Here is a 27,692-nt window from a genome sequence, read left to right on the forward strand (position 1 = left end):
CACCACCACGAAAAAAGGGTGTGCGTGCACGTGTGTGTGTCTGTCTGTGTGTGTGGTGTGTGTGTGTGTGTGTGTGTGTGCAGGGGGGGGGCACCGCGGATTGATTTTGCACATGCCAATATGGAGGCCGTCGGATACAAACCCGCCCCGTGGCATCATCTCATGTGTTTTTGTATCACGCTCCTGTGTTTTAAAACAAAAGGTTTGTGTCACTTCTCTTAGTGGAGCGGCCGAAATCTCCCCAAAAAAGAAGAGGAGTGCGATTTACCATCCAAATACTTGGCGCTTCAAAACCGGAGCCCTCCTGAAAGTGCCCCCATGTAAATTAATTACTGACGGGCCGTCGGTGACGCACCGCTGCTAGTATATGTAGAACCTGGAGCCAAGCACATTTTATTGATTCTCATATCTCCGGGGGTACGTCTGATTACTTGTTCCCGGGTTGTTTTCTCAGGATGCGAGTGCTTTTAATGGCCGAGACGCGGTGTCATTGACATCAGGCGCATAGTTCTAGACGCTGCTCGGTGGGGTGAGTCATCTGTCACGTCTGCTATGCGCCTCGTACGATCTCCCGTCCCTGCAGAGAATCTCATTACAAAGAAAATGGCGGGGATTGTTTTTGCGATGGGAGGAGGGATCTAGATATGTCAAATCGCAGACACACACTGTGTTGGAAATTACCAGCAAACCTCCTTGTGTAAATGATATTAATGACCAGACATAACCAAAGAGACTGCTCTGGCAATGGCCACGTCAGCCAGGCACAACTACCAGAGGTGTGTTTCTGATTTTCAGAAACACATCTGAAAATCTGTTGTCCATAAGGGAATTATTTTCAAATTCAATTCCAGAGGTTTTTTGTGTGTGTGTGTGTGTGTGTGTGTGTGTGTGTGTGTGTGTGTGTGTGTGTGTGTGTGTGTGTGTGTGTGTTTTTGCGGCTTTCGTTAACTTTGAAAAAGCAAAGACCAGGCGCCACCTGTTCTTTATGATATGCTGACGGGCACGATCACGGCAGATGTGAGAGCCGTTTGCAGTGAACTCGAAAAAGGTCGCGCGACCTTAAAAGTCGTCCTGGATCGGCCAATTTCTAGGAAAATTTAAGGAAAAAGGACAACAAAAAAAAGAGACTCGGGGGTGAGTCAGTGAAACGGTCACAAATCATCAGCTTCATGCAGAAAACACAGGGGGGGGGGACACAAAACAAAACGAGAGCATGGAGCTCATCAGATGTGAGATCACGATGAGCTGTTTATTGAACCAACACTGGTTTGTAAATTGGTCTTTTTGAGACAACCGCCACGTGACATCACAGAGGAAATCAAGAAGAGCATGCGTGAGGGCATATATGGCGCCATGCATATATACTGTATCTGTAGAGTATAGCTCCACACACCACTTCATTTTAGGCTCCATTCGACATGCTTTGTTTCTATTGAAGGCCCCCAGACAGAGTATGTCCACTTTGATTTATGGAGAGGAAATAGTTGTGTTCTCCTCGCGGGTGGGCCTGTAAAACCCATGTACCCTCGCTCTGGCCCGACGGCCTTGTGCAAGCTGCAGCATAAGCCCAAATCACAGGAGGTCGCCATCCCCAACAGTCAGTCGCGAGTCTTAAATTACGGCTTGGTCGCTAAAGAGAAATACTCCCAGATGTAGCTGCAGTTTTGAGGAGTGAACCAGAGAGAAGGCACTTGATCACCCCCCCCCCAAAAAAAATCCTGAGGGGGTGGGGGGTCTTTAGAAAAAGATGGACCAGAGTGAATCCCTCTATGAGGTTGCAGAAAGGAGCAGAGAAGGATTAAAGATGGAAAAGGGATCCAGAACGACGAGCAGTAGGCTTGGTTGATCAACAGGACAGCGAGTATTGGGAACTCGTCAACAACGTGGGGTGATGTGTTAATTGGTCATGACGTATGAATGTAATAATAAAGCCAGACATAGTGTCATAGAGGAGAACACACATTTACTGCTTCCCTGGCTCTGCGTGGCTTTGCTGTGGACTGTAAAGAAAAAAAAAAAAGCAGTATGCGTCCCATGAATTACCATAATCTATGGTGGTTATTGCCTCCCTTTAGACCTCGAGGAGAACATACCAGGAGCAGGTGTGTGCACATAAAATCCATTCTGGACCATTCCATGGCGTATGACTTCGCAAAATGAAGAGGCATGGAGACTTAATTCTTCACCTGGAAAAAATTATAATAATACAGCACAGTGGGCATATGAAACTAAAACAATCACCCAAGGAGGTTAATAGGGGTCTATGGCCATAAAGAGAAATATTATTGTAAGGCACTCCAAGCCAGTTCAGATGTCACACGTTGCCTTCAACAAAGGACTAGTTTTGAGGATGATCGGATCCAAAGCCTTGTTTTGCACACAGCTTTGACATCTCTCTTGGCCCATTTGTCAACCAGACATGATGTAATTGTGATTAGGTGGTTGGTTTTGCTATCACCTCAGAATATGTTCTCATTCAATCGTTGGGTTTGTGCGCTCCTAGGACCGCGGACCCTACGGGGAGGAAGCTGCTTAATAGTTCTGTTGCCGATCTAACAAGCACAAAATTTATTTTTCATTTTTCCAGCGAGGTCAGGCACATCTCTCCGGAAAACAAATTGTGAGGACAAAACTAATAAATTCTAGTTTATATATTATGAAACGTTAGACCCCTATAAATCAAGTTGAGAAACTTGTAACAATGGGTGTGAGCAAGTGACCCACCAAAACTCTGGTGTTTCACTTACTGGAGTTCAGATGGCGTGAATCGAAGCTCTGTGCTCAGTAACACAATGCGTGGTACATTTGTTGCATTGTGATGTGTAGAAAGTAGATTTTATTGTTATATACATCCATAGAAACAGGCTAGCTCTACTTCAGATTCCATCAATTTCTGCTAATTCCAGGAGAAACATGGAATTTAGTGCCGGCACGTCTGTGTGTGATGCGATGACTGCAGAACATCCTGTGGTATTCGTGTGCTGGTGAGGATCCATGCTGATGGCAAAGCAGTAGAGAAATAAGCAAGGACACATAGAGTCAGGGCGGCACGGTGGCACAGTGGTTAGCATGGTTGCCTCACAGCAAGAAGGTCCCGGGTTCAACCTTGGGGGTCGTCCTGGGTCATCCTCTGTGTGGAGTTTAAATGTTCTCCCTGTGTCTGCGTGGGTTTCCTCCGGGTGCTCCGGTTTCCTCCCACAGTCCAAAGACATGTAGGTCAGGTGAACCGGCCATGCTAAATTGCCCCTAAGTGTGAAAATGTGTGTGTGTGTGTGTGTGTGTGTGTGTGTGGGCCCTGTGATGGCCTGGCAGCCTGTCCAGGGTGTCTCCCCACCTGCCGCCCAATGGCTGCTGGCATAGGCTCCAGCATCCCCGCGACCCTGAGTAAGGATAAACGGTTGGGATAATGGATGGAGGGATGGACATAGAGTCATAGATGTGAAGCAAAACTGTTGTGTGTCTTCAACTGAACGATGCAGGATCATTGTCTTAAATTTATAATTGGAAGTTGGACTACTGAAAGCTCTGACCGGCTATGGTAAAACGGCTGCGTTCCTGTTGCCAATCCTGCAGAAGTTGATGGCAGACGATGTGGCAGCAAGTCGCTTTGGTGAGATACAGGAGCCTGAGGTGGTCATTGTGGCTCCGACCAGGGAGGCCAGGATGTTTGCCTTTGGGGCTGTACTACAGACCCAGTTAACATGTTTAGTGTTGTGAAAAGTAAAATTTCACGAGCCACACCAGTCTTGTAAGTCCATTACATTTGATAGTCACTGGTATTGGATTAAGGTAATGCTGCAGTTACTGAATTGTCCATGTCAACTTCCATAATCAAGGTAAGGTCTTTAGTGAGGTATTCAAAACCCGGTTAAGACCCTCAGATTTTTGCCCAATATTCAGATCTTTTGATACTGGTGACAGGCATGGGTGCAAGACTGTGAATACTGGGTCGGCATCTAATGCTTTACCTGTGCCCCCGTCCATCGGGTTAGTGGTTTTGTCAGGAAGGGCACCCAATGTAATACTTTGCCAAATCAGTATGCAGATTGACAAGACCATACTGGATCAGTCGAGGCCCGGGTTAACAACGGCCGCCATTGGTGCTGTGCCCTCACAGGGTACCGATGGAAACAGTAAAATCCGCTGTGGCGACCCCTGAGAAACAGGGAACAAGCTGAAAGAAGACGAAGAAGAAGACTATTACTGACAGCAGGCATATGTTTTGATGCTTCGCACCAAAATGTACTGATAATTCAGATGCCATCTGTCAAATATGCAATTTGTTTAAGGAGGGAAGATGAAATCTGAAACTCATGCCGGTGCAGTTATCCTGAATTCAAGTGAGCTGTAGGAAAAAGTATAAGGGATAGGGTTCACTTTTTTGAACCCCAACCTCGTTAAAATGTTGTCAGGCATCGCTGGCATCACTGCGACACCTGATCGCTTCAGTACTGAGAAAGTGGGCTACAACACAGCCCAATGGGGCAATTGTTTAAACCTTTAAAAAAAACCCACTACAGATCTCCTTTCTGAAAACAGGAACCTCACAGTACAGTTAGACAGTGCATGCAGTGCAGATTCAGCAAAGTGGTACGTTTCTCAACACCAAGCGAGTTATAAATAACGACTGTTTTAATGAGGCCTGGGTTCAAGAAAAAGTGAACCATTCCTTTAGCATGTTATCCTAATGACTCTGGATGTAAATCATGCAATACCTCGCGAGCAAAAGCACGATACTGTATATCCATTTTGTGCAGCACATCAGCTCAAACCCACTCGCAGTCGCAAATAAAAACGGGCAGGGCGCATTAGCTGGAACGTCTGAGCTCAACAGGTCCGCAGCATCCTGTTTTTGTCAATATATTTTGCATTGGACAAACGAATGGACACCGCAAAGGCATAATACGCTCAAACCAGAATAGTCCTGACTCTTCACAGCCAGTGAGCCGTATGAACCGCATGCAGGCCGGTGGCCGTCGAAAAGAGGAAACTCTCGTCTCTGTCATCCTGATTGCAGATGTAAGCAATATTTAATGATTTGCCCCTCTAATTTTGGAGATTAAAGCTCACCACTAATGACAGAACACCACGGTAACTTTGACATAGAATATATAGATCTCCTCAGTCCAGAAAACCACAGGGGAGAAGAGGAGGGAGGAGAGTGACGCACTTTGTCATATATATAGACAGGGTGATTCCACCTCTCTCACCAGAACGGAAAGAATGTCTTGATAGATCCACCCCGTTCAAGCCAATGCGCGCACGCACACGCACGTACACGCGCACACACAGAAAAAACAAAGACAAGACGTACTAGCCTCGGTGTAACATCATAAAAATCAACGTGGCCCCTTTCTAAGAAATACATAATCATTTCATTATGGCGCCATTATGCCGCTAAACAGATGATAATGTGAGACAAAAGAAGAAATACAAGCGTCACAATGCACCGAATTCCCACGGCATGTTTGTTTAGCATCCGTCCAGCACGGCAATGCTATTTAGCCATGATTGTGAGCTACGCTACCACATAATACAGAATGCGTCAAAAGGAAGGGTCGTCGCCGGCTACGAAAACAATGATCTAATTTCCTGCTGCGATCTGCTAGCGCTCAATTCCGACAAGAGATGATCTAATCAAAGGACTTGACGTAGCCGGCGGATTCTTCCTATCACAAAGGAAAATCGTCGAAACCTTTTGAATTGTGGCACCGAGTAAGATGGGCAGTGGTGGGCTCTCACCTGCAAGTCTCTCCCCCCCCCCCCCGACTCGTCAGTGGCGGGACGAGGTGTCTTTGTTGGCATGCAGAACCACAACGCCGGCGTGGTTTTTGGTCAGTTGACTGATTTGGGATGGTTCACAAATTATGGCACCTCAGGAGATCAGGGGCTCATATCTTGGCCGAAAGCAGTTTAACTCGGTTGAACTCGTTTGTCTGAGTCAACCTTACGCCGTTGAATAGCAGCCTGAGATTGTTTTTGGGATCGAGTCGGACTCCCCATCAGAAGGGGAGGAAGAAAAAAGAAAGAAAGAAAGGAAAGAGCGCAAATATTCAACGTTACTGACTCGAAACGTTGGTCTACCACAGGTGCAAGTTTTCCATACCAATTAGCAAGCGCTCTCGCCCCACAAATTTTCCATCAAAATAAACTGGGAACACATAAAAAAAATGCACAATAAAATGGGCGCAATTGTCTTTGATATTCAATGCTTTAATTGAAACCAGGCAGCGGCATTACAGAGCTGTGTTTTGACGGCTCCATGGTTTCCTTCAGCGAAGGGGACTCCGGAGCGATGTGTCGAGGAACACCGCGTTTCCTTTCCAGGGCAGCCGAGCAGCGTGGCACGTCATTGTTTTCCGCTCCATGCTCAATCGGCATTAGAGGGCTTTTTATTTTTTATTTATCTGCAATAGACACGGGGTCAAAGGTTCACCCCTCTCCCTTGCTCTGTCACTCATGCATTTTGCACATAGGTCCAGTAACCACCTCACACATGGCATGACTGGGTAAACATCTGGGGATCTTTTGTTTGGGCTTCTCCGCAGCTCACCGGGCTGCTACGGGACTCTCCGAGAACCTCGGTCTTCTCCGGTTACGCAGTCGCTGGCTGCTCCCCGGAGGTTACGTGGACAGCCCGTTTGGGGCTGCGGAAGGAGTTTCCACAAAATAGGTGTTGTCCGAAAATTCCTCGCTGTTATGGAAATAAACCCGCAGAGAGAGAAAGAGGTATGGAAGGAGAAAACTATGGGGGGGGGGGCATGCATGCCTGGCGTTGGCGGGCTCCTTTGAGTACGTTTTTGCAGTTTTTCCGGCTTTTCTCGTCGTTGCCTTGGACGTCTGTAACCAAGGGAATGTCTGCGATCGTTTCTCTTAAGACGTCCCCCTGTGAAATGTGTATTTGGGACGGGACGATGTACATTAATCACCGTTCGAAACAAACGTACATGTACACGAGTTAGCTAAGAGGCTAGTTTCCGTCGGTAGTCAATTTTGCCTGATATTTTTAGGCATCCTAGGATAATAAAATAATACAAAAAAACAAAACAAAACAACAAAACAAAACATACAACATAGTTAATATGCAATACAAAAACAACAAGAACAAACAAGTAAATATATACATAATATACAAACAATGTAGAGGGAATAACAGGCATAAACAAGGCACCCATGGGAGGAGTGAGGGAATTGGGTCAGTATACATACTATATGTTGACGGTGAGGCCTGATGAGCTCCATCTTTTAACAAGGCTGTTCTGCTTGTCATTATTCCAAGGGAAAGAGCAAATATGAATTAATGAATTTTGACAAAAACAAGTCAGATTCTGAAAGTTTTCCCTTCATTCCCTAAATTAAGACCATCTCTTATCCAAGGATGGTTGGATGGTTATAATTATTCATTCCATTTATGGTGGTAGTCAACTGAAAACTCACAGCCAACAGTATTAGACTGGCGGCTTCCTTTTGGAAGTTATTAAAAGACCACGTCACAATTATTCCAACTTGACCTTTCTGGTCCACACCCTCATTATAGGCCAAACCTTTTTTGTCCTGGCACAGCTTGACTTTGTCAAACAGGCTTTCTGCATTCTTTCGGTGCAAACCTGCAACCAATTCTGCATTTTAATTCATTTGCATTTAAAGAAGTGCGCTGCATCTGGACAATGACTTCACGGGTCCCACTGTCAAGGCTGTTCTTACCCCGCTGGCAGGAGGCCAGCCAGGCTGCCGGCCCAGGCTGCTTTTCCCAAGTCCCACCCAGACGCTGCGTGCGCCGTCATCCTGCTGAAATGTAAACCCCACATTCAGCTGTGTTTGTTATGGTTGCGCCGGCCCTCGGTTGAACACACAACGTTGTCACAACGTAGCTATAACAGCGGGGCAATATTTCAACAACAATCTATTTGGTCAGCTGCAATTACATCACTAGGTGGTCAAACACACACGTTTGCAGGAATGATAATTAGGATTATTTCGCGGGCACCCTTACCCGGGGAATTACACATAGTTCTGTTTCTTAACACACCTGGACATTCAATACCGAAGATTAAGTCAAGTACTTTTAAGTATGTTGTCACAGTCTTCCAACTTGACCCCGCAGGACTGTTTAGAGGAGCAACATCATTACTTTGCTTGACGGGGGGAACGCAGTTGGACATTAGAGCCTACTATGGACCATCTTGTCTTTTAATAACGCAGCTATAATCAGCAAGTTTAGATTGGATGGTGACATCGGCCTCCAGACTGTTGGCCTGCCAAACTAATGGCTATTTACTCTCCGGAGAAAATGAATAAGCCAGGACGTTAGATTTCTTCCCCGAAATGACCCTCGTTCCAACCCCGCGGAGGTGAGAGGGAGGCCCATCCCTCATTTTTATCAAACCGCTGTGCCTGTAAACAGGCCCGCCAGTGCAACAACCGCGCAGTCGTTCATTTTCCTCTCTGTCGCTGCATGTGACTCAGCCTAACGGGACTGTTTAGAGAGGAGCTCATCGGAAACGTGTAAATCCATAGGCAGTTGTCTGTCACAGGGCGAGTGGCGGAGCTGGGGGTCTGTGCAGTGTGGCATCACTCGGGTGGGTAATTTATTGTGGGAGCTAAGTGTTTCCATTTGCAGCAAGAGCCACTAAAAACAGTCTCGCTGAAGGTTTCTGGGGGGCCCACTCGTAAAAGTACTGATGCGGTGAGAAGCTGGCTCCTGGCCTGACAACCTGTTTGGGGAGCAGTATAGATGGGGTTTTAATGAATACATAATCCAGTCATCACAAAAAGGACTCCTCACACTTGCCAAAGGTACACTCCTGACCATTGTGTTTTTGTTCAGCAGACGCAGAGGAGTGCGATGCATTTTTAGCAGAGGGTTTCTAGAAGAAAACAAGGGCCGGCGAAGAAAACTCAGCTGGGGGTTTCCATTGCTGTGTTTTCTGTAAATTTCCATACGCGGGGATTGAAATGCCGACCAGACCTTTCATTTTCAACTCATGACTAAGACAAAATATATGAGGGTGAAATGCAAAGTGTGGAGAAACAGAGAAAAGAAAAACGACTGATGGAAGGATGACGGCTAAGAAAATATACAGTGAGCCAAATGATTACATATGTTGAAGTATACTGTATATTTATTTGTAGGAGTAATTTATTAACCAATTCAATGTATATAGTCCTTGTCAATTCTGCACAGTGGCCGCATAATCGTATAGAAAATGTCCAGATACATATATATATATATATATATATATATATATATATATATATATATATATATATATATATATATACACACCCCCCCTTTTCTCCCCAGTTGTAGCCGGCCAATTGCCCCACTCTTCTGAACCAACCCAATCTCTGCTCCACCCCCTCTGCTGATCCGGGGAGGGCTGCAGACTACCACATGCTTCCTCCAATACATGTGGAGTCGCCAGCCGCTTCTTTTCACCTGACAGTGAGGAGTTTCACCAGGGGGACGTAGCACGTGGGAGGATAAAGCTATTCCCCCCCAGTCCCCCCCCCAAACAGGTGCCCTGACCGACCAGAACACATACCCACATCCGGCTTCCCAGCCGCAGACACGGCCAGTTGTGTCTGTAGGGACGCCTGACCAAGCTAGAGGTAACACGGAGATTCGAACCAGCGATCCTCATGTGGGTAGGCAACAGAAGTCAGAATAAATGTTAATGACATTATTTACTGTTAATGACACTTTAATGAAATTACAGTCAGCAACTCATTGCTGTCCTCTGTTGAGTCTGATCAATACATATAACAATAATTATGATACAACAATGTGTTATCGACTCACAACTGAGCAAATGAAACATCTGTTCATTCACTGCCATATACTTTTATGATGAAACACATTTCATTGCAACCAATGCAATGGCAGCCAGGGATGTGTTCACATTTAAACAGCCATTCATAATTAGCCATCTCCATCTGTATGTCACCAAACCCCCTGCTAAACATTTCGGTCACGCCGCTGAACCCCCACCTGCCCCCTCAAATCTGCACACAAACATCAATATAAATAAGCAGAAAGTATATTTGAGACAAACCCAAACCTTCACCAGTATCCGGCTCAGTTACAACCCATGGCTCCAACATTGGGAATTACCAAAAGCTCATTTGACCGGAGAAAGAGCGTTTCAACCCTACTACTTAAAGTGCAAGTTTGCTTTGGCTGCCTTACTCAGGAGAGATGTTTGTGAATCTGGGGGCAAAAAGCCAGGTCACACCTCAAAGACCAGAGAAAACAGTACGTGCATGAGGCACATGATATCATCTTGTCGCTCAACATCTAGGAAAGTACCATATTATCAAGCCACAGAGAGGTCCATTTGTAGTTTGACTGACCCAAAAGATCACAAGATCCAAATCCAAATACATTCGGAAAAAAAAAAGTGTAGTAGAAGAGGCAAGTGATGGATGTAAACGTTCAAATTCTACATGTTTGCCGGTAAATCCGAGACGGGGAGGTGTCTGAAACCGGGTGAACTCATCGGATGGAAGCAGAGCCGTTACTACAATAATAACAGTATATATTACAGTCGTAATTTTCATGACAGTCAAAGACCGGCGTGAAAGTGGTGTGTGTTATCTCTTCCTTATGGAGAGGAGATACCCCCCCCCAAACACCACCACCACCGCCACCCTGCACCCCACAATCCCCATCCCCCACCCCTCCACCCCAGTTGGACTCAAGCACCTTCCTTCCAGGAACTTTTTCTCCCAGTTCTAACATTAACCAACAGGCCTTATTTCCTGAAACTAGAAACTCCCTTTGCAAAGGGAAACACAGCAACACCTGCACCAGTAAGAGGCCAGCCAGAGCATGAGTCAAAACTCAGCCTGTTACGTTCAGACATGGTCTAATAGTGCATTGCAACAAGTGGAAATATGTAACTCTCTGATTCCCAATTAACGGATTTCAAGTCCACCACAAACGAACAACTGTTTGCGACTATTTTGTTTTTTGTTTTTTTTGCACAACTCACAAACCACATTAGAGCAATTAAAAAAAACTTCAATCACAGAATCATTTCCGAAATAATTCCCAATACGTTCCAAAAAATAAAGAAGGAAAAAAAAATGAAATGGATTTGTTTCTCAGTGGAACAGCATTCCTTCCTGATGGGAAATGGGATGACGGCTCTAACTTCGTTTGTGTTATAATTACGTAGCTCCTTATTTTGAGGAGCACAGTGAAGCCCACATGTGTGCCCTCATGGCCCACGTGGACTCGGGCTGGGTTTTTTTTCTTTTTCTTTTTTCCCCCTGCAACAGTTGATTGATTGGCCATCAATGCAGACACGCTCATTGTATGAGAGCGCTCTCGCCGCAGGACTATCGAGTAAACAGACTTGGAAGTCAAGGCCAGCAAAATCCCTTGTGTATCCATACCATCCGTTCGGAAGGCAAAGCTGGATCTCATGTATCTGTGGTCAGACAAGACCGCCACCACTTCCTCATATTGCAAGGCGGCTTCAAAACCACGCCAGTATGTGTTCTATTTCCCTAACCTTTTTTAGAGGTTGGAATTCAAATAACCATGTGGTATGCTTCTGGAGTTCTGGACTTCCAAAATCTGACTGTTTATCACTCGGATCAACAAAAATAAACGGTCCACAGTGAAAACATGTGCAGCCACCAGATAAAGGGGCTTTTCATAATGCCATCTCTGGGCATTTGGTGTTGTCCTGTGCTCGCATGTTTGAGATCCCTCACATCTCCCACAGAAGGCCATGTTTAAAGGAATCGATAGGCTCATAATGACTTGTTTGAGAATGCCTTCTCTCTGCATCAAAATTGAGAGTTCCCAATTGTCTGCCAGATTCAGTGAACCTGGGCTTCGGACACGTGGTAGATCCTCTCCCTTGTGAAAGTGGCCTGACGGGAGTGGTGAGTCGATGCCAAAGTCCCGGTGCCAACAGGATGTTATAATAGCAGGCTAGTTTTCAAGCCACTTCCATGCGATGGCATGCACAGCAGTCCAAAATGGTAAATAACTTCCGTTTCCAGTTTGCATGTGTTTGGATTTTCTCTATGGAAACCAGTTAAATTGGAGCGCTGGCATGATGGGTGTCACGTGTTGCCCTGGAGTGAATAAACCGGGCTAACACCGCTTGAAATGCTAATTGCTCATTTGTGCAGGTGAGATGAAAAATAAAAAGAAGTCAGAATCACCCTAGAATCACAGAAATAAATCACAAGGACCTTATGAGAAAAACCATGTCACCACAAAAATATCAAATGAAGCAAACAAGAGAAAAAAAAGTCACTTCCAAAGACACAGCTGGACTGGAGAACAGAATCTGAATAACTAAACATAACCTGGAAAATAGTCAAAATACAACCATAAAGTACAGATGGGATATTAAAACAAAAACAGAAAAGCCTTCATGCTCAAAGTGATGAAATCAAGTGAGGGGTCCATTTGGTTGCGATTGTGTGTTTTCTTGTGCATGCATGCAGAAGTCTACAAGGACGGGGAGACAGAAATCTGTCTTGAATAGTTCAGACAGAATTTGCAGGATTTTGGGTCATCCCACAGGTCTTCATAGAGGCTGGGTACCTTGTTGGGACCTCTACAGATGTCCAGTATCTGTGACTGTGCAGGCTGTCAAGAGTCTGTGCCGTTGTCAGTGTTAAAATAACGGATTTAATCAAGCGTTGGACGGCATGTAAAAGCATTACGGTTCATTATTTGTGGATACAAATGCAAATTTAATATATACTTTATGCAGAAGAGGAAAAATTGGTCTTCAAGGTACATTCCTGCCACTCAAACAGGGTAATCCCAAAGATCTCTTGCTTAGATTGGGTAAAAATTATTATAAAAACTGTATCCATATATAACGCTGCATCATGCAAGATACATAGAAACTAAACTAAGATAGAAAGTCAGAAGATATTTCTAATTTACCTGAACCCTTTGTTTTGTTGATGGCACCTGATTTGTATTTCCACTTTAAGGTTTTAGCAGTCAGGTATACTGTGAATCTGATTGGTGAAACTAGAAAAACTTTCCCTAAAAAGACCTTTCAATTGCATTATTTCTGGTTTTACGCTTTAAAATTAAGGGGGAGGGGATTTTCTACATTTCCTTTTACGTTCAGGAATGAATTGGTTGTGAAGACTGGGATATTTTTTCGAAGTAGTGTTTGCTTCAGCTCTGAGCGAGTCTAATGGGACAAGATTAAACTGGTATAATCAGCAAAAAAAAGAACAATTAAGTGCTTTTTTAGGATGCAGCAACTACACTGTTAATGTAAAACATCTAACATATGTGTTGAATTTATTTAAGACCTCATTCAAAGTTCACAACAACAGCCCACAAGAGAATTACAGGATAATGAGATACAGTATATTCAAGTCATTTACAGATAATGCAGATTCATGACGATGCCAACACTGTTGTAAATGTTGATCTAAAGTAAGCTGCTACAGCAGCGCTTAACTAAGCTATGTAGTATTTTCTACTTAAATAATTTAGGCTTGAGAAAAGGAGTGTTTTCACTTGTGTGATTTGCAAGGCTTCTGTACATTTGTAGCACGTTTAAAGTCCCCTCCTTATATATTGATATAATTCCCCTGTAGTGATGGGACATTTGCACTTGATGCAATGAACAACAGCGATATTGAGACATGCAACAATGTGGAGCCGGGAGAAACGGTATCCAGGGAGAGAGGGTAACTGACAACTGGGACCCGTGGACCTGGAAAAAAGGAGAAAAATGAAAAGGGAAACCGGTTACAAAACGAAATGGAAGGATGAAGGTTCAGTACCAGAATTTAGGGCAGTGATGATGCTGACAGCATTGTCATCTGATAGTCTGTTTACTGCATATTCATTTTAATGGAAATCCCATCTACCCAGCCTTCATCTCTGGGAATATCAACCTTTTTCCACTGGTGTAGCTGCAATCTAGTGGACCTTTCAACAAGTGCAAGGAAGAGAAAAACAATGAGAATTTGCGGCTTATAGACTGAAAACTCATCTTTTCAAGAGGAACCTCGTGTAACCTTCCTAATGGTGAATGATGTCCTCTCAACTCCCTCTTCTGGCATACTTGAAACATAAAAAATTGTTTCTTTTACTCTAGAGTTTAGTTCTCAATCAAGTTTCTTTAAGGGCCCATTGGTCTTGCATGACTGTTATACAGTCTGTGGATGAAGGGTTTCATGTTTGCACCTCCTGATTTGTAAAGCTTCTGCTGATGTAGTCACTCAAGTTTGTGTTCTTACATTCACTTCATATAATTGTCAGCTAAAATGTAAAACACAAAGTCGGGACATCTTCTCATATATAACTCTTATTTTGGAAAAAGCTCTGAATCACATTTCTTTTGTGCTGACTGCATGAAAAAATCAGCTAAACCAATTTAGCTTTTGTCCAAAATTGCAATTAGGAAGTTAATCAGTTCAGACTGACTGATAGTTTTCTCGAGAACAATCTTATTTCTGCCTTCGATGTCTTGTCTTGTCTTGTCAAAATGCTGGTGAGATGATGATGGTCAGCAGAGGAGATAAGAACTTACAGTGGTTTAGTAGTGATATCTTAGTAACACCCATAATGGATTGCCCAAGCTAGAGCAGTCTCTTCATGCGGCAGGTGTGCTTGTCTATGTGCATGGTGGCCCGGTCTGTGGAGTTGGTCAGGACATCTAGCACCTCGTCTTGACGCTCCAGCTCCGTCTCCGCCTCTAGAGCCAGGTTCTTCAGCTGCATCAGCATCTGGCCATCACACACACACACACACACACACACACAGACGGTGCGTGACAAAGTACAAGTCATTAGTTGGAGAAATTGCACAACAGCTGCCTAATGAACTTGGACGAGCAAAGTTTGGGGCTAAAAAAAGTGAGAAAAGCTCCTACAGGGAAATCAATGGATAATGGTGGGATCGTTAGAGTGAATTTGGCAGCGCAAAATAGATCAATATTGCCACAATAAATAAATACATGACTTACACGTGAGAGGATACATGAGAGGATAAAAATGTCAAATGCAAGTAGGAAGAGGTTCAGCAGCAGACGCCAATAATGATGGTGATTAAGTAAGTGTGGGTGCAATAGTAACAGCAGGAAGGAATGGTAACAAGGAATTACGCAAGTCAGCAGCTCTGATGGAGAATCGTTCCACCATTTTGGGGACAGGTGAGAGAAGTCTGGACCTAGAGCTTTTCACTTCAGTAGAGGGAACATGTAATAGCCTACCTGAGGCAGAATTAAGAGGGGCAGCAGGAGTGTACATGTTAATACGGATTTGCGGGAAGCTCCTTGAACTGCCCCAAACACCAGCAACAAGGTTTTGAACTTTATGCTGGCAGAAACAGCTAGCCAGTGTAAGGAGACAAGGAGAGGGGTGACATCTGCATGTGTCCACTTATATCCAGTAGATAGAGCAGGGCGAATATTGACAAAATCAAATATTAAAATATTTTGACTGAATAACTTGGTATCGAAAATTTGATGATATTTTAAGGGTGACACTTGGTGCTTTCATAAGATACATTGAAAAACTTTTCTTTTTCTTTGTATTTTCCCTCTGTCTCCCCAATTGCATCCGGCCAATTACTCCACTCTTCCGAGCCGTCCCGGTCTCTGCTCCACCCTCTCTGCCGATCCAGGGAGGGCTGCAGACCACGTCTCCTCCAATACATGTGGAGTCGCCAGCCGCTTCTTTTCCCCTGACAGTGAAGAGTTTCGCCAGGGGGACATAGCGTGTGGGAGGACCACGCTATTCCCCCCAGTTCCCCCTCCCCCCTGAACAGGCGCCCTGACCGACCAGAGGAGGTGCTAGTGCAGCAACCAGGACACATGCCCACACCCAGCTTCCCACCCGCAGACACGGCCAGTTGTGTCTGTAGGGACGCCTGACCAAGCTGGAGGTAACACGGGGATTTGAACCAGCAATCTCCATGTTGGTAGGCAACAGAATAGACTGCTACACTACCTGGATACCAAGACATACAAGAACACTTTGAGAAACGATGTAATGTGTGTTAGTAATGTAGATATGGTGACAAAGCAGTTCGATGCATAGAGAAGCACTATATAAATGTAATGATTATTATTATTATTATTCAATTTTCTTCTCACTCAATTAAAACTAATAAATTCAGGAAAATTGTATGACTTTACAAATATCAGCCTCCAAGACCAGAAAATAACATTTAAGTTATATCACCATAACCAAAATCCCAGATGATATCTAGCCTTATCTCATGATATCAATAATCATATTGACATATTGCCCAGCTGTACCCGTAGAAAAGATGTGGAGAATTTCTCTCACAGCTGTCTGTTCTTGCCTTAGTCGAATAAAAAGTAGGAAACCGTTAAATGGCACCAGAGAAATGGCAGAATTACAGTTTTACACCAACCGTGACGCAGGCACAGCTACTTATGTGGCAAGGATATGATAGTTATGATCTCATACGCCTATGTTATCACATAATATATTATATTTTGGATCACAGTTAAGAAAAGAGGTCTTGGCTTGTCTCATGGCTCATGGAGTCGATGATATCAGATGGACAATAACCTTTGTTTTCTCCTTCGAGTGTGCTCGGGGAACTGGACAACTTCCATCCCACGGCCCAGCAACTGCCAATGTTATGGTTGATGGAACAACTTAAGTAAACCAAGATGTGCCAATCAAAACCTAATACACACTCACTCCAAACCCCACCGCCATAGTTTCTAAACTAATATTATGTTTTTCTACACACTCTCACACATATACACCCCTCCATTGACAACGTCAGTTTTCACCAGCCAGTAAATGGGCGCATTGCAATACAGCACAGCAACCGCTCCAGATGGCAGTTAGAAAACAGATAGTATTTCTATACACACTGAAGAGCAACTGTGTTCAATCTGTCAAGTTTGTAATGAATAAATCCATGAAGCCAAACTAGGCTAAACTGTCTCGATCATACTGCACCATTACTTTAACAGCAGTTCCGGTGTGTCAGAGCAAAAGATGCTGAAATTATGTATTTTTAGTAGTGGCTTATACCACGCCCGGTGGTACTAGGTCATGTCGAAACACCCAAGTTAAACATCGAAATAAGATCTAACACAAAATATATTAAAAAAAAAATGTGGGGGTGCTATATGCACATGTTGGGGTAATAGCTGAAAACTTGTGGGGACCATGAATTAATGCAGAAATAAATGACCAACAAGGAACTCTACGAACCTGCTCTAAACAATCTTACAAAGAATTTTCAAGATTCATTTGCATATGCTTGGACAAATAGCATTATTTGCCCTGGCACTAAGAGCAGGACATTAAACTGAGCGAGCCTCTCAACAATCTGAGTCCTAATCTTGGCATGAATTGAGACGAGGGTGTGTCAAAGTCCAACATTAAGTCAAAATTGGTACCCTTTGAAGTAAGAACTATCTTAACTTATCAGCGAGACACAATAAGCCATTGAGACAGAAACAATAGACCAGCAAAATTGTATGACTGACCCAGGACTGTCACTGTTATGATGAATTTGTTTGAAAATTGATTATATGGACAATAACGATAATAATGTATTAATCTAAGAAATTGTGTGTGTGTGTGTGTGTGTGTGTGTGTGTGTGTGTGTGTGTGTGTGTGTTGACACTGTTATAATGTACAATAATTAACCAGATATCAGCTATAAAGTGTTCACAAAATTCCTTATTCTTTGGCTTGATAGGTCTGACTTGATATCGTGAAACTGCTCATGTAAGCAAATGCAAACCATATTCTTCCTGTATGGTTTTATCTGTTTACGTGAGAATTGTCTACAACAGCAAAATGTCAGTACTGACAAGGTTTTTCATTGAAGGTTTCTCATTACAAGATGAGTTAAATAAAGAAATAATTTGCTGAATTTGTGAGACTGTTTAGGTCATTTCATCAAAGAGCGTGCCTCTAACCCGTTTCGATATTAAAAGGGCCTGAATGGAAAGACTTCTTCACTGTCTGACCAAATTACTGACCGTGTCTCTTTCCCTCCTTTAAACCTAATACAGACTTTGGTTTGTGGTCTGACCAACTAGTGTTTAAAACATACAAGATGAGAAATAAAAATCATTATGCTGAATCGTGGTTTGGATTAGAAATGGCATCCATAGCCTCTGTACCATTCACCCTTTATTTCAGGTGGAATACAGCTTATTTTCTCAAACACGTTCTAATGACATCATCTTAGCACTTCATAAACCAACTAACCAAAATATCTTACTGAAACTATAAGATCGCTTATAGAAACAGCAGCCACTATTTGTAGCAAGTTTCTGCAATTTGCCACTTGCAGACATAACATTTATATAACTTGTTTTGTCATCACACAAATATGCACAAATCTAATTACAGTAACAGCATAATTTATGTATCAATACCCACAGAGGAAGCCAAAGCTATAGATCTCACCTGTTTGAGTTCCTGGGCCTCAGCTTGACTGACAGCTGGCTGGAGTACATGCACCTGCAACTGGGACAGCTCCCCTGCTGGGACTGCCAAAGGCAGTTCTGTCTCCTGGCACCTCTGTAGCAAGCCTGACCCAATGGGTGGAGGTGGGAAAGAATTACAGTAGTCCACCTTGGAGTACATGTACTGTTTATGAGCAGGCTTGATGTTAAACTCAAAAGTCCAGCAATTTGGATGAGCTGACTTTAATCAAAATATGTTTTTGCCGAGAAAAGACAACCTAATACACACTAAGCAATTTGCAGAGGTTGAAACATAGACCTCTACTGCCACATGGTGGTCAAAACCGTAATACACGTTTCATGCGTTGCATAATTATATTTTATACGCGTGTGCCTTTAAACCCATTGCATGAATGTAATGTCCATGTTTCATACCTTCATTGCATATTGAATGTTCTATGTCACATGGAGATGTGACTGGAGTTGCCTTGAAGGTAGCATATTCACCGGTGTACTCAAGCTTCTTTTTATATTGCATCTCCAACACTGACATCGCCTCTGGCATCTTGGCAGACAGTAGCCGGTAACATATATCTGGCTTTCCGATGAACCGCTGTCTAATGCTGATCTCGTATGGGTTGTGAACTCTGATGTCGTCAACCTCGTTCCTTTCAAATCGGTGAAGGAGCTGGTAGTTTGTGTCTCGCACTTCCAGGGATGACACCAGCACCAACAAGGATCCAGGCTTCAGGTCTGAGCCTCCACCTCTAGATACCACGGCTGGGATGCTGGTGATTTCTTTGTGCCTACCTGAACCCTTCCCAGAAGTGGCACCAGCAACTCTCGCAGCTTCCTCGGCCTTAGCTGCCTGCTGGGTCCTCCAGGGAATTTTGCCAAATGGCCACCAGGAGGGAGACTCCAGTTCTGACAAAAGCCTGCAGAGCAGACAAATCAGTGGCATTAATGGACTGGTCATTTTGATAGACAGATAATGTTTTGCAGGTCTGCAATTTTGGCAGCTATCAAAATGGTCAAGAAAACAAGTAGAATGACATGATGCAAAAAATGTGTAACTAAACAACATGTATTCCAAGTAATAATACAATGTGCAAAATGACATCAACTCAGAAAGAAAATGATGCAATTAGCCTACTTGTCTGCTACGCCCAAATCAGAGTCAATCTTTTCCAGTCCCTCCATCATGTTGTCAAACTGCTCTCCCTGGTGGTTGATGACTCTTCCTGTGTCTTCTAGTCTTCTCTGGGCACCTGCCACCAGGTTAATTAGCTCCCTGCCTTTGGAGGGCTGCGACTCGGCCCCCCGGGCTTCTGCAGTAGGCGACAGAAGGCGTTCTCTCCAGAAATGCTCCAGGACATTGTAAACCACCACCCTATTGGGCTTTAGCGACCCAAACCAATGCTTCACATTGCCCTGCTCCAGCACTGTGAGGGTACTGAAGATGAAGCTGGACGACTCCATCTTGATCTCCATGATGTGGGAGAGGCGGAAGCTTGCCAGGCTCTCCTTGCTCTGGTCAGAGGTGAAGCGCACCGTGGTTCGGGTGAGGGACAGGGTGCCATTTTCCCATCGTTTTTCATTGTTGATGTAGTAGGAACCAGGCCAGCTGTGGATAGGGATGTCCCGGTTCATTTTTGGATTGAAATGACGATACACTCACCTTAAAAACAGATAGGGACAAATCGGCAAAACTGATTATGAACAATTTATGTGCAGTTACTTTTGCTTTTGTATATATTTTTTTTCAAATGTCAAAACCAAGCTTTTGTGCAGATCGATCTATTTGACTATCGGTTTGTGGATTGTATAGAGTGGTCCAGATATATATCCACGAGAAAACAGTCCAGGACCAGGTAGCAGAGGGCTGAGGCGTTTATACCGACAGTTTCAGTTTAAATATGCTGTTTCATATACGTCTGACCGCAGTGCGACTGATCATTACAGTGCCGTGATCATCTTACCACCTATCACTCGAAAGAAGAAAAATATTGCCATTCGATAAAACATCGCTCGGGTGCATTATCTTGATCCTGTGAACGTGACGTTATGAACTCAAAACGGTCTTGTTTATCACGGAAGTGACGTAGCGTATCCGTACGCCACTATTTTCTATCCGACAAGGAAATGACACCGCCCTATTGACGCTACTACCGTAAGGTTCTAAAAATAAAGGGCGTAGTGGTCTTAAAATTTGAGCAGCTGAAGTGGTAATGCCATATCAGTTCCAATATAAATTAGGTTGATATAATGTACTGTAGTTTTTTTTAAAGTATTACAGATTCCGTTTATGGTCACTAGCGCCATCTTTGTGCTAGAGTCATGCTGTGTGCGAGGAGCGCGTCCTGTTCTCTGAACAGAAAATGACTTTCTCGTCTTCTAGCTTGCTGCTGAAAATAGATAGATAAACGCAAGTCATATGAAGTTGGCTCTTAGGTGCCTTTTTGTGCTATTTTATGAAGCGGCAGATCAGCTAGCTCAGAGTGTGTTTACTATAATGGACAGTGAGACGTATCATAGTTGCTGCAGCCTCGACAAAGTGCCAAGGCAGTTATGCGCTTCACATTTTGTGGACTACATTGACAAAGAATTGAACTATTCAAAGTTCTTCAAAAGGCACTTGCTTCCCAACCAACCATGTATGTTTTCAAGAAGTTTTACTGAAGAATGGAGGTGTAGGAAACAGTGGGTGACTGAAGATGGGAAACCTCATTTCCAGAAACTACTCCAAGAGTTTGGTAAATAAACCTTAGTAATACGGCATAACGACACCCAAGCAATATTTATGCAAACAGCTTCTGCAGTGTTAAGCCTTCCTTAATTCTTTCTCATAAAAATTGAAGAAGAAAACGCTACCAACTGGAATAGAGGACTTCCAACTGTTTAAAAAAAAGAAAGTTTCATCGTGTTTCAATAATTTTATTTGATGACTTGATCAGATTCCCCAAACAACTTGATTTGTGTTGAAAATAAGTGAAATGATAAGATACCACTCGTCTATTAAGCAAATAAGGTGTTCTCACTGAGCCTAAGATTATATATTTTTTCTAAAAAGGTGTGTTCCCCGGTGAGAAAAGGGAACACAACGCCTCTTGCACTACAGTTTGCCTTGGCCCCTTGGTTAAAGAAATAATAAAACAGTTTTTATTAGGCATCGCTGATAAGTTTCCATTTGGTTAATGTGTGTTAGGATGTAATATTCGCCACCGTGAAAGATATAGTATGTAAATAACTGGTTATAGATGTTGCTTTAACCTGAAGAGAGAGAATAGAAAATGGGTAGTGGTATGTATGGCACTGTAGTCGTACATGGTCCTTAACATATGAAATGTAGTATAGTATTTAGTAGTATTATACAACCGTATATATAGTATGTAGTCCTATAGTCCTTATATGTTGCTTGACTGCGGTCGAAGGATGGTGATGGTGATGATGATGATAGTCCTGTAATAGGACTATATAAAAAGGTGTAATGGGGTAGCGGAACGTATGGTGCAGTTGTGTATATAGTCCTTATAACTGGCTCCAGTGGCCCTTGGGGTCCGTTACCTTCCGAGGTGGAGATACAGGCGTTGGGGAGAGCAGGACACTTGGATTCATCTCTCTGGTGGATCAGGAAGCAAACAGCAGAGCGTATTTCTTACAGAGAGACATCAGTTTGCTGAATTATTTTCATACAGGAGCTTTATCTGAAGTGGAAATGCGTATGAAAAAGACGATATTCCAAAATTCAACTGGTTGATAACTTGAAACGTCAGTCTTCCACCCTCACTGTATTCTGTATATAGGTGAACATACTTCTGGTACAGAAGATAATATAGTGTAATATAGCAGGAGTATATAGCATTGTATATGGAAATGATGGGTTGTGGAGTTGTGGTATGGTATATAGTATGGTATAGTATGGACAATATAGTATGTAAGCAATATGGTATACTATATGGGAATAGGTTGTTAATTATTCAACCATAACTAAACTCTGTATAGTAGTGACATACCTGTTATGCATACATGCTTGTTTCCAATGTCTTTTTGTTGCGCCGTTTCCTCTTCTTTTTTTGTTTGTTTTCTTTTTCTGTGTGAGTCTGCAAGGGCTAGAAGCTGCTGTGAATTCCTCATGTGCATAGGCACACTTGGCTAATAAAGTTGATTCTGATTCTGATCAGTGTATGAATGTATGTGTGAATGTCTGAATGTGAGGCATACATTGTAAAGAGCTTTGAGTGGTTGATAGACTAGAAAAGTGCTATATAATTGCAGTCCAGTCATTCATTCATTAAAGACTGTACTGTTATGTCTTTTCCTCCTTGCAGATGAGACTCCAGTTCCAATTGCAAACTGTAATGCAAAGGAATACAATGCAAACCCCAAACAAATTATGCCTTTTAAAAAGTTCATTCACTACTGGAAGGAATACATTCAGAATGGCCACTCGTCACCCAAAGGATGTCTCTACTTGAAAGACTGGCACATGTCAAGGTCACACTAATTTTCATTGAACTTGCATTGTGTATTGTTATATAACTAACCACCAGTAATGATGGTTGGTTTAACTAGAACCACCAACATTCATGGTGTGATAGGGTAAGTGAAGCCAAAGAGAACATAGAGATGTGCACCAACAAGTTAATGTCCTTTTTTATAATGGTCCTTTCGCTAGGATCTCCTCCCAAGCTGATGTTATGCCTCTTGCCCAGTGTGTGGGCCATAATGTTCCACATATGATTGTTTTCCACAGGGACTTTCCTGAGCATGATGTCTACAGCACACCCGTGTTCTTTTCCTCTGACTGGCTCAATGAGTACTGGGATACACTTCAAGTGGATGACTATCGGTTTGTCTACATGGGACCCAAAGGTTCTTGGTATGATTAAGTCAATGAACATTGCCCATAGAATAGATGTGTGCCAGGTTTTTTTTTTTCTTCTGAAAGTGACTTGCCTTTTTTCTCTAGGACCCCATTCCATGCCGACGTGTTCCGCTCCTATAGTTGGTCGGCGAATATCTGTGGCAGAAAGAAATGGCTCCTCTATCCCCCAGGGCAGGAGGAGTTTTTACGAGACACTCACGGCAACCTTGCTTATGACATAACTGCACCCGATCTCCATGACAAGGACCTCTTCCCACACTTTCACAAAGCCTGTCAGCCTCTTGAAATCATCCAAGAAGCAGGTGAAATCCTTTTTGTGCCAAGCGGTTGGCATCATCAGGTTTATAATCTGGTAAGACATTTAAAAGTGATCCTGTCTTGTTTTTTAAAGGTTGCGGTAGAAACGAGAAACTCGAAAAGATTAAGGGTTAACTGTGTGTCTGGTCCATTTTCAGTTGTTTGGTTTTTGGTAAGTGGCGCTATGCTGAATATAAATGAAATTACATAATTACATGAAATGCTTAATATCCATACTTTAACCAGAATGTATTCTCTCAAAGCGTAAATACAAGGTGCACTTTAATTATGTAAACACATCATATTGAAATTGACTTATCTCCCTATCTTGTAGGAGGACACCATCTCCATTAATCACAATTGGCTAAATAGCTGCAACGTTGACATTATGTGGCAATTCCTTCAAAACGAGTTGTCCTCTGTTCAAAAAGAGATAGAAGAGTGGAGAAACACCATGGACTCTTGGCATCAGCACTGCCAGGTATAGAAGTGCAATGATTAAGGCTGCCTTTCTATGTTATGTTGATCTCTACAATGTATAACTTGTGTATAGTACATTTGTACATATGTATAGTACTGTGATGCTCATATACTTTCAATATTTTGCATGTTTCTTTCCCAGGTCATCATGAAGTCTTGCACTGGTATTGACTATGGGGAATTTTTTTCTTTTCTGAAAATCATTTCTGACAACCGCATGTCTTTCCTGCGGGCTTGCTCCTCAGGGAACTCAAGCGATGACCCAAGGCATGTCTCAGATAAGCTCACCGCACTTGGAAGTTACCATGCTGCCTTTGACCTTCAAAGAGTGGCTCATATTCTTGAATGTCTACTGTGCAATGAGGACTTTACGAGACTGGATCATTCGAACCACACCTTACAACCTGAAAGCCTGTTGCAGAAAATTCATGAGGCCATACACTCCACTAGGGGGCAGCATCTACCTTCTCAGGAATAGGATATACGTACTACAGCGCTGAATGTGCAATTTAACCTGGCGTTGGCTTGAATAAAAAGTGCAATTTTGCAAGTTGTGTTGATAAGGGTAATGCAACGTATTTTAAATTCTAGGATGCGCCATAATCGCAACTGTGGCTGCAAATGTTGCATATGTATGTAATACATTAAAATATTTAAAGCAGCAATTGTGTTTCTGTGAATTTATTTTACAACTGAAACAAATCATCATTATACATTTGTTAAACACCAAAACATGAACTATATATAATCTGAGGCTCTGGAGGTACTCAATATAAAAGGAAAAGTGGGATAACAATTCTAATGCAGTGCCACATCGCTGGTGAAGCAGCTATAGTGCAATATACTTTCAGTGTTTTATGATGCGTGTCCCATTTACCAAAATACTAAAACTGCACCTGCTTTACTTGGCGTTTGAGTCTTTGGGCCACCAGTCTGGCACAGAGGCCTCCAATGTCACAGTGGCATCTTCAGAAGATTTGAGCACTAACACCTCTTTGGCATGAGCCAGGCGAATTAGGCTCAGCCCAAGCTTCCCAATCCCTGCCCTGTGTTTCCCAGCAGGCTTCCCGGACTGAGTTTGGAGTGATGCCCCTTCCTCACTGCTTTCAACAGCGGTGGACAGGCGCACTGGCATCAGGCGTTTCCGAACCACCCCGGTATGATGGGTCCTGGCTGTGAGCTCCTGGCCAATGTAACAGCCTTTACTGAAGCTGATGCCCTGCATGTAGACAAGATTGGACTCTAGCGGGAGGGCTACCCCGGGAGGAAAGTCCTTCACACCTTCAGGAAGTCCTAGCAGGCAAAAAAAAAGGACGGATGTCAAAGTCTCAGGAGCATGCGTGCATATAAACCCATATCTCAAGTAATACTGATCAAATTTAATCTTCCGATTGGTCTTACCGATTGTATATCGATGTCTATGGTACTCTTCTGTGTCACCTTGCTGACTTGGTGCGATAATAGTCAAGGGGTCAACCTGACTGTCCAACACTAATCTCCAGCCCATGGCTTCAGTTCGGGGGTCCATCTCCAATAGCAGAGTCTTTTCTGGGAAAACGATATTGGGTTTTGCCATTCCTTGACCTTGGGGTTTTCTCGGACATAGCACTGCCCAAACAGACAGGTCTTGGCAGAGGTTTATGGTCACCTTCCGGCGTAGCTTGTAAACCTTCAAGTGTTTTAAAATTGCATCTTTTACCATGCTGTCACACTCGAGGAGGAGATCACACCCTTCCTCGGCTTCCCTCAGGCTGAAAAGGAAACACAGCAAAGTGACAATTAAGTGGGTTCAGGGTGAGATAAAGTGCAGGGGAAACTTTAGACACGCTGTAAATTCGTCTGGGTTTTCTTGTGCGAGTCAAGCTGTTGGGACCCCCAATCCCCCCACCCAGCCACCCCATATCTGTCACCGAAGTGCTGACACACCGTCAGCTGCACTGCGTTGATAAGCGCTGACGTCCAAGTGTATTGTGATCGTAAACCAGGTGAGCAAAGTACCGCAATGCTCAGCATAACTGGAAAATATATTAAGACAATAAAAAAGATTTCAACGACGTTTTAAAACAAGCAGTGACGCGGCGTTTAAGTAGGCAATTACCTGTACAAGAGAATATCATAGAGTGTCCTTCCTTGCACGTTTAGCATGTGGGCGTACATAGCTCTGTGGTCCGGCTCGTCAAAGAGCCCCATGTCGTTAGTGACGATTCCTTGAAGAAACGACTGTGTGTCTTGTCCTTGGATTTTCAACAAACTCCTGTGAGAAAGATTATAACACACGTACTGCCCTGGATTGTTGTTGTTATCGTCCCCCGACTCCCGACTGTAGTTCCTGACATGAACGCTTCCTGGGTTTGAGACATTAGGGAGCGTAAACGGGTAAACATCGGCGCACGTTAACCCGCGGCGCGTGTAAACACCGGGTAAACAAGTGGACCGAAACGCTCGTTTGACCAGTTGAGAGACTCTTGCGATGCCGTTCATCGTAGAAAGGCAGGTTATAAAATGTACGGTGCCATTACGCTTCTTCTTCGTCTTGCGTTTATAGCGGTTGTTAACCAACGTCATGGTGGATACCGCCATCTACTGGTATGGAGTGTTCACTAATTCAAATAACATAAGAAAAAGAAAAATATAACTTAAGAAAATAAAGTTATATTCTCTATCGATTTGGTTCTCCTAAGATATTGAAATAAAAAAGTATACACTTATCCTTTTAACTTCTTTGTAAAAGATCGCTTAATTCAAATCTTAACTTTATTTCTTCAAGGTTCAGCATCAGTTCCCTTCTCTCAGCATCATGTTCTGGACAGCAAACCATAACATGTTATAAAGTTTCTTATTGATCACAAAATTCTCACTTTCATGTATTCGCATTTTAAACAATGCACTGTAGCGAATTGGGGGGGGGGGCAACCTCAGGAACTGCCGCAGCCGGGACGCGAACCCGTATCTTCCCCACCGCGGGAGACATCGCTAACCGCTCGACTAAAGGATCCAACCCATTAGCCAATGTGTCTACTTATCCATGCACGTTACAGTACTATTTAATCCTGTATGACCAAAACGTAGCCTGGATATTATTGTTCCTCTCTCCGGTTTCTTTCCGTGCCTCTCATCATATCTAATTCCCTTTGAATTTTGTACAACCGGCTTCCAGTTCTCGCTTCTTCCCACTGCTTTTGCCACCTTTCTTTCATCCATCCGTTCATTATCCAAACCGCTTATCCTGCTCTCAGGGTCGCGGGGACGCTGGAGCCTATCCCAGCAGTCATGGTCTTCATTTCTGTTTTAATAAAGAGCACTGTGATGTAATTCATTTTTGTGGCTTCCTTTGCACATTTGTCAGCTATTTCGTTTCCTTTGATTCCTATATGTGCTGGTATCTACACAGGTCCCATCATTTCAGTTCTATATAAAGTTTGCTTTAAGAAAAGATTCGGACAGCCCTCCAACTTGTTCTTTTTTTTGCCACACGGACGTTTCGCGCACGACGCCCTTCTTCCGCGTGTATTCTGGCACTGTTCAATCAATAGACACAGGTGGTATTGATCCCAACCGGCACAACATATTACAGCGAATTCAAGGGGGGGGGGGCAGCCGCGGGGACCGCC

At 43.4% G+C, this 27,692-nt stretch overlaps 3 protein-coding genes across 4 annotated transcripts; 1 reads left to right on the forward strand and 2 right to left on the reverse strand.

The window, feature by feature from the left end:
- Positions 1–12,226: 12,226 nt before the first annotated feature.
- On the reverse strand, positions 12,227–20,506 carry snap47 (synaptosome associated protein 47). Of its 2 annotated transcripts, none has more exons than XM_056292731.1 (6): positions 20,399–20,506; positions 19,573–20,097; positions 18,855–19,354; positions 18,421–18,545; positions 14,538–14,733; positions 12,227–13,715 (listed from the first exon to the last, which is right to left on the reverse strand). In XM_056292731.1, exons 2-5 carry the CDS (start codon positions 20,067–20,069, stop codon positions 14,587–14,589), a joined length of 1,269 nt encoding a protein of 422 aa, XP_056148706.1. In that variant the 5' UTR covers positions 20,070–20,097; positions 20,399–20,506; the 3' UTR covers positions 12,227–13,715; positions 14,538–14,586. The 2 variants fall into 2 exon arrangements, with proteins under 2 accessions (XP_056148706.1, XP_056148707.1); XM_056292732.1 differs by lacking the exon at positions 12,227–13,715 and adding an exon at positions 13,819–14,068.
- A 90-nt stretch (positions 20,507–20,596) lies between these two features.
- Positions 20,597–24,739, forward strand: jmjd4 (jumonji domain containing 4). The gene is made up of 6 exons (XM_056292730.1): positions 20,597–21,172; positions 22,748–22,913; positions 23,173–23,298; positions 23,389–23,656; positions 23,936–24,082; positions 24,224–24,739. The coding sequence occupies exons 1-6, from the start codon at positions 20,854–20,856 to the stop codon at positions 24,557–24,559; spliced, it is 1,362 nt and encodes a 453-aa protein (XP_056148705.1). The 5' UTR covers positions 20,597–20,853; the 3' UTR covers positions 24,560–24,739.
- A 14-nt stretch (positions 24,740–24,753) lies between these two features.
- On the reverse strand, positions 24,754–26,589 carry iba57 (iron-sulfur cluster assembly factor IBA57). The gene is made up of 3 exons (XM_056292733.1): positions 26,180–26,589; positions 25,483–25,832; positions 24,754–25,374 (listed from the first exon to the last, which is right to left on the reverse strand). The coding sequence occupies exons 1-3, from the start codon at positions 26,560–26,562 to the stop codon at positions 24,983–24,985; spliced, it is 1,125 nt and encodes a 374-aa protein (XP_056148708.1). The 5' UTR covers positions 26,563–26,589; the 3' UTR covers positions 24,754–24,982.
- Between the last annotated feature and the right edge of the window lie 1,103 nt (positions 26,590–27,692).

The sequence above is a fragment of the Lampris incognitus genome, chromosome 14, assembly GCF_029633865.1.
Source record: "Lampris incognitus isolate fLamInc1 chromosome 14, fLamInc1.hap2, whole genome shotgun sequence".
In the NCBI taxonomy this organism is placed as follows: domain Eukaryota; kingdom Metazoa; phylum Chordata; class Actinopteri; order Lampriformes; family Lampridae; genus Lampris; species Lampris incognitus.

Coding starts and splice junctions, on each gene's coding strand:
- jmjd4 (XM_056292730.1), top strand. CDS start 20,854: ATGAAGTTGGCTCTTAGGTGCCTTTTTGTGCTATTTTATGAAGCGGCA. Junction 21,173..22,747: donor GAAACTACTCCAAGAGTTTG/GTAAATAAACCT, acceptor TCCTCCTTGCAG/ATGAGACTCCAGTTCCAATT. Junction 22,914..23,172: donor AAAGACTGGCACATGTCAAG/GTCACACTAATT, acceptor TGTTTTCCACAG/GGACTTTCCTGAGCATGATG.
- iba57 (XM_056292733.1), bottom strand. CDS start 26,562: ATGAACGGCATCGCAAGAGTCTCTCAACTGGTCAAACGAGCGTTTCGG. Junction 25,833..26,179: donor TATGATATTCTCTTGTACAG/GTAATTGCCTAC, acceptor TTTCCTTTTCAG/CCTGAGGGAAGCCGAGGAAG. Junction 25,375..25,482: donor TAGACATCGATATACAATCG/GTAAGACCAATC, acceptor TTTGCCTGCTAG/GACTTCCTGAAGGTGTGAAG.
- snap47 (XM_056292731.1), bottom strand. CDS start 20,069: ATGAACCGGGACATCCCTATCCACAGCTGGCCTGGTTCCTACTACATC. Junction 18,546..18,854: donor ACATTCAATATGCAATGAAG/GTATGAAACATG, acceptor CCATTGGGTCAG/GCTTGCTACAGAGGTGCCAG. Junction 14,734..18,420: donor AGGCCCAGGAACTCAAACAG/GTGAGATCTATA, acceptor TGTGATGGCCAG/ATGCTGATGCAGCTGAAGAA.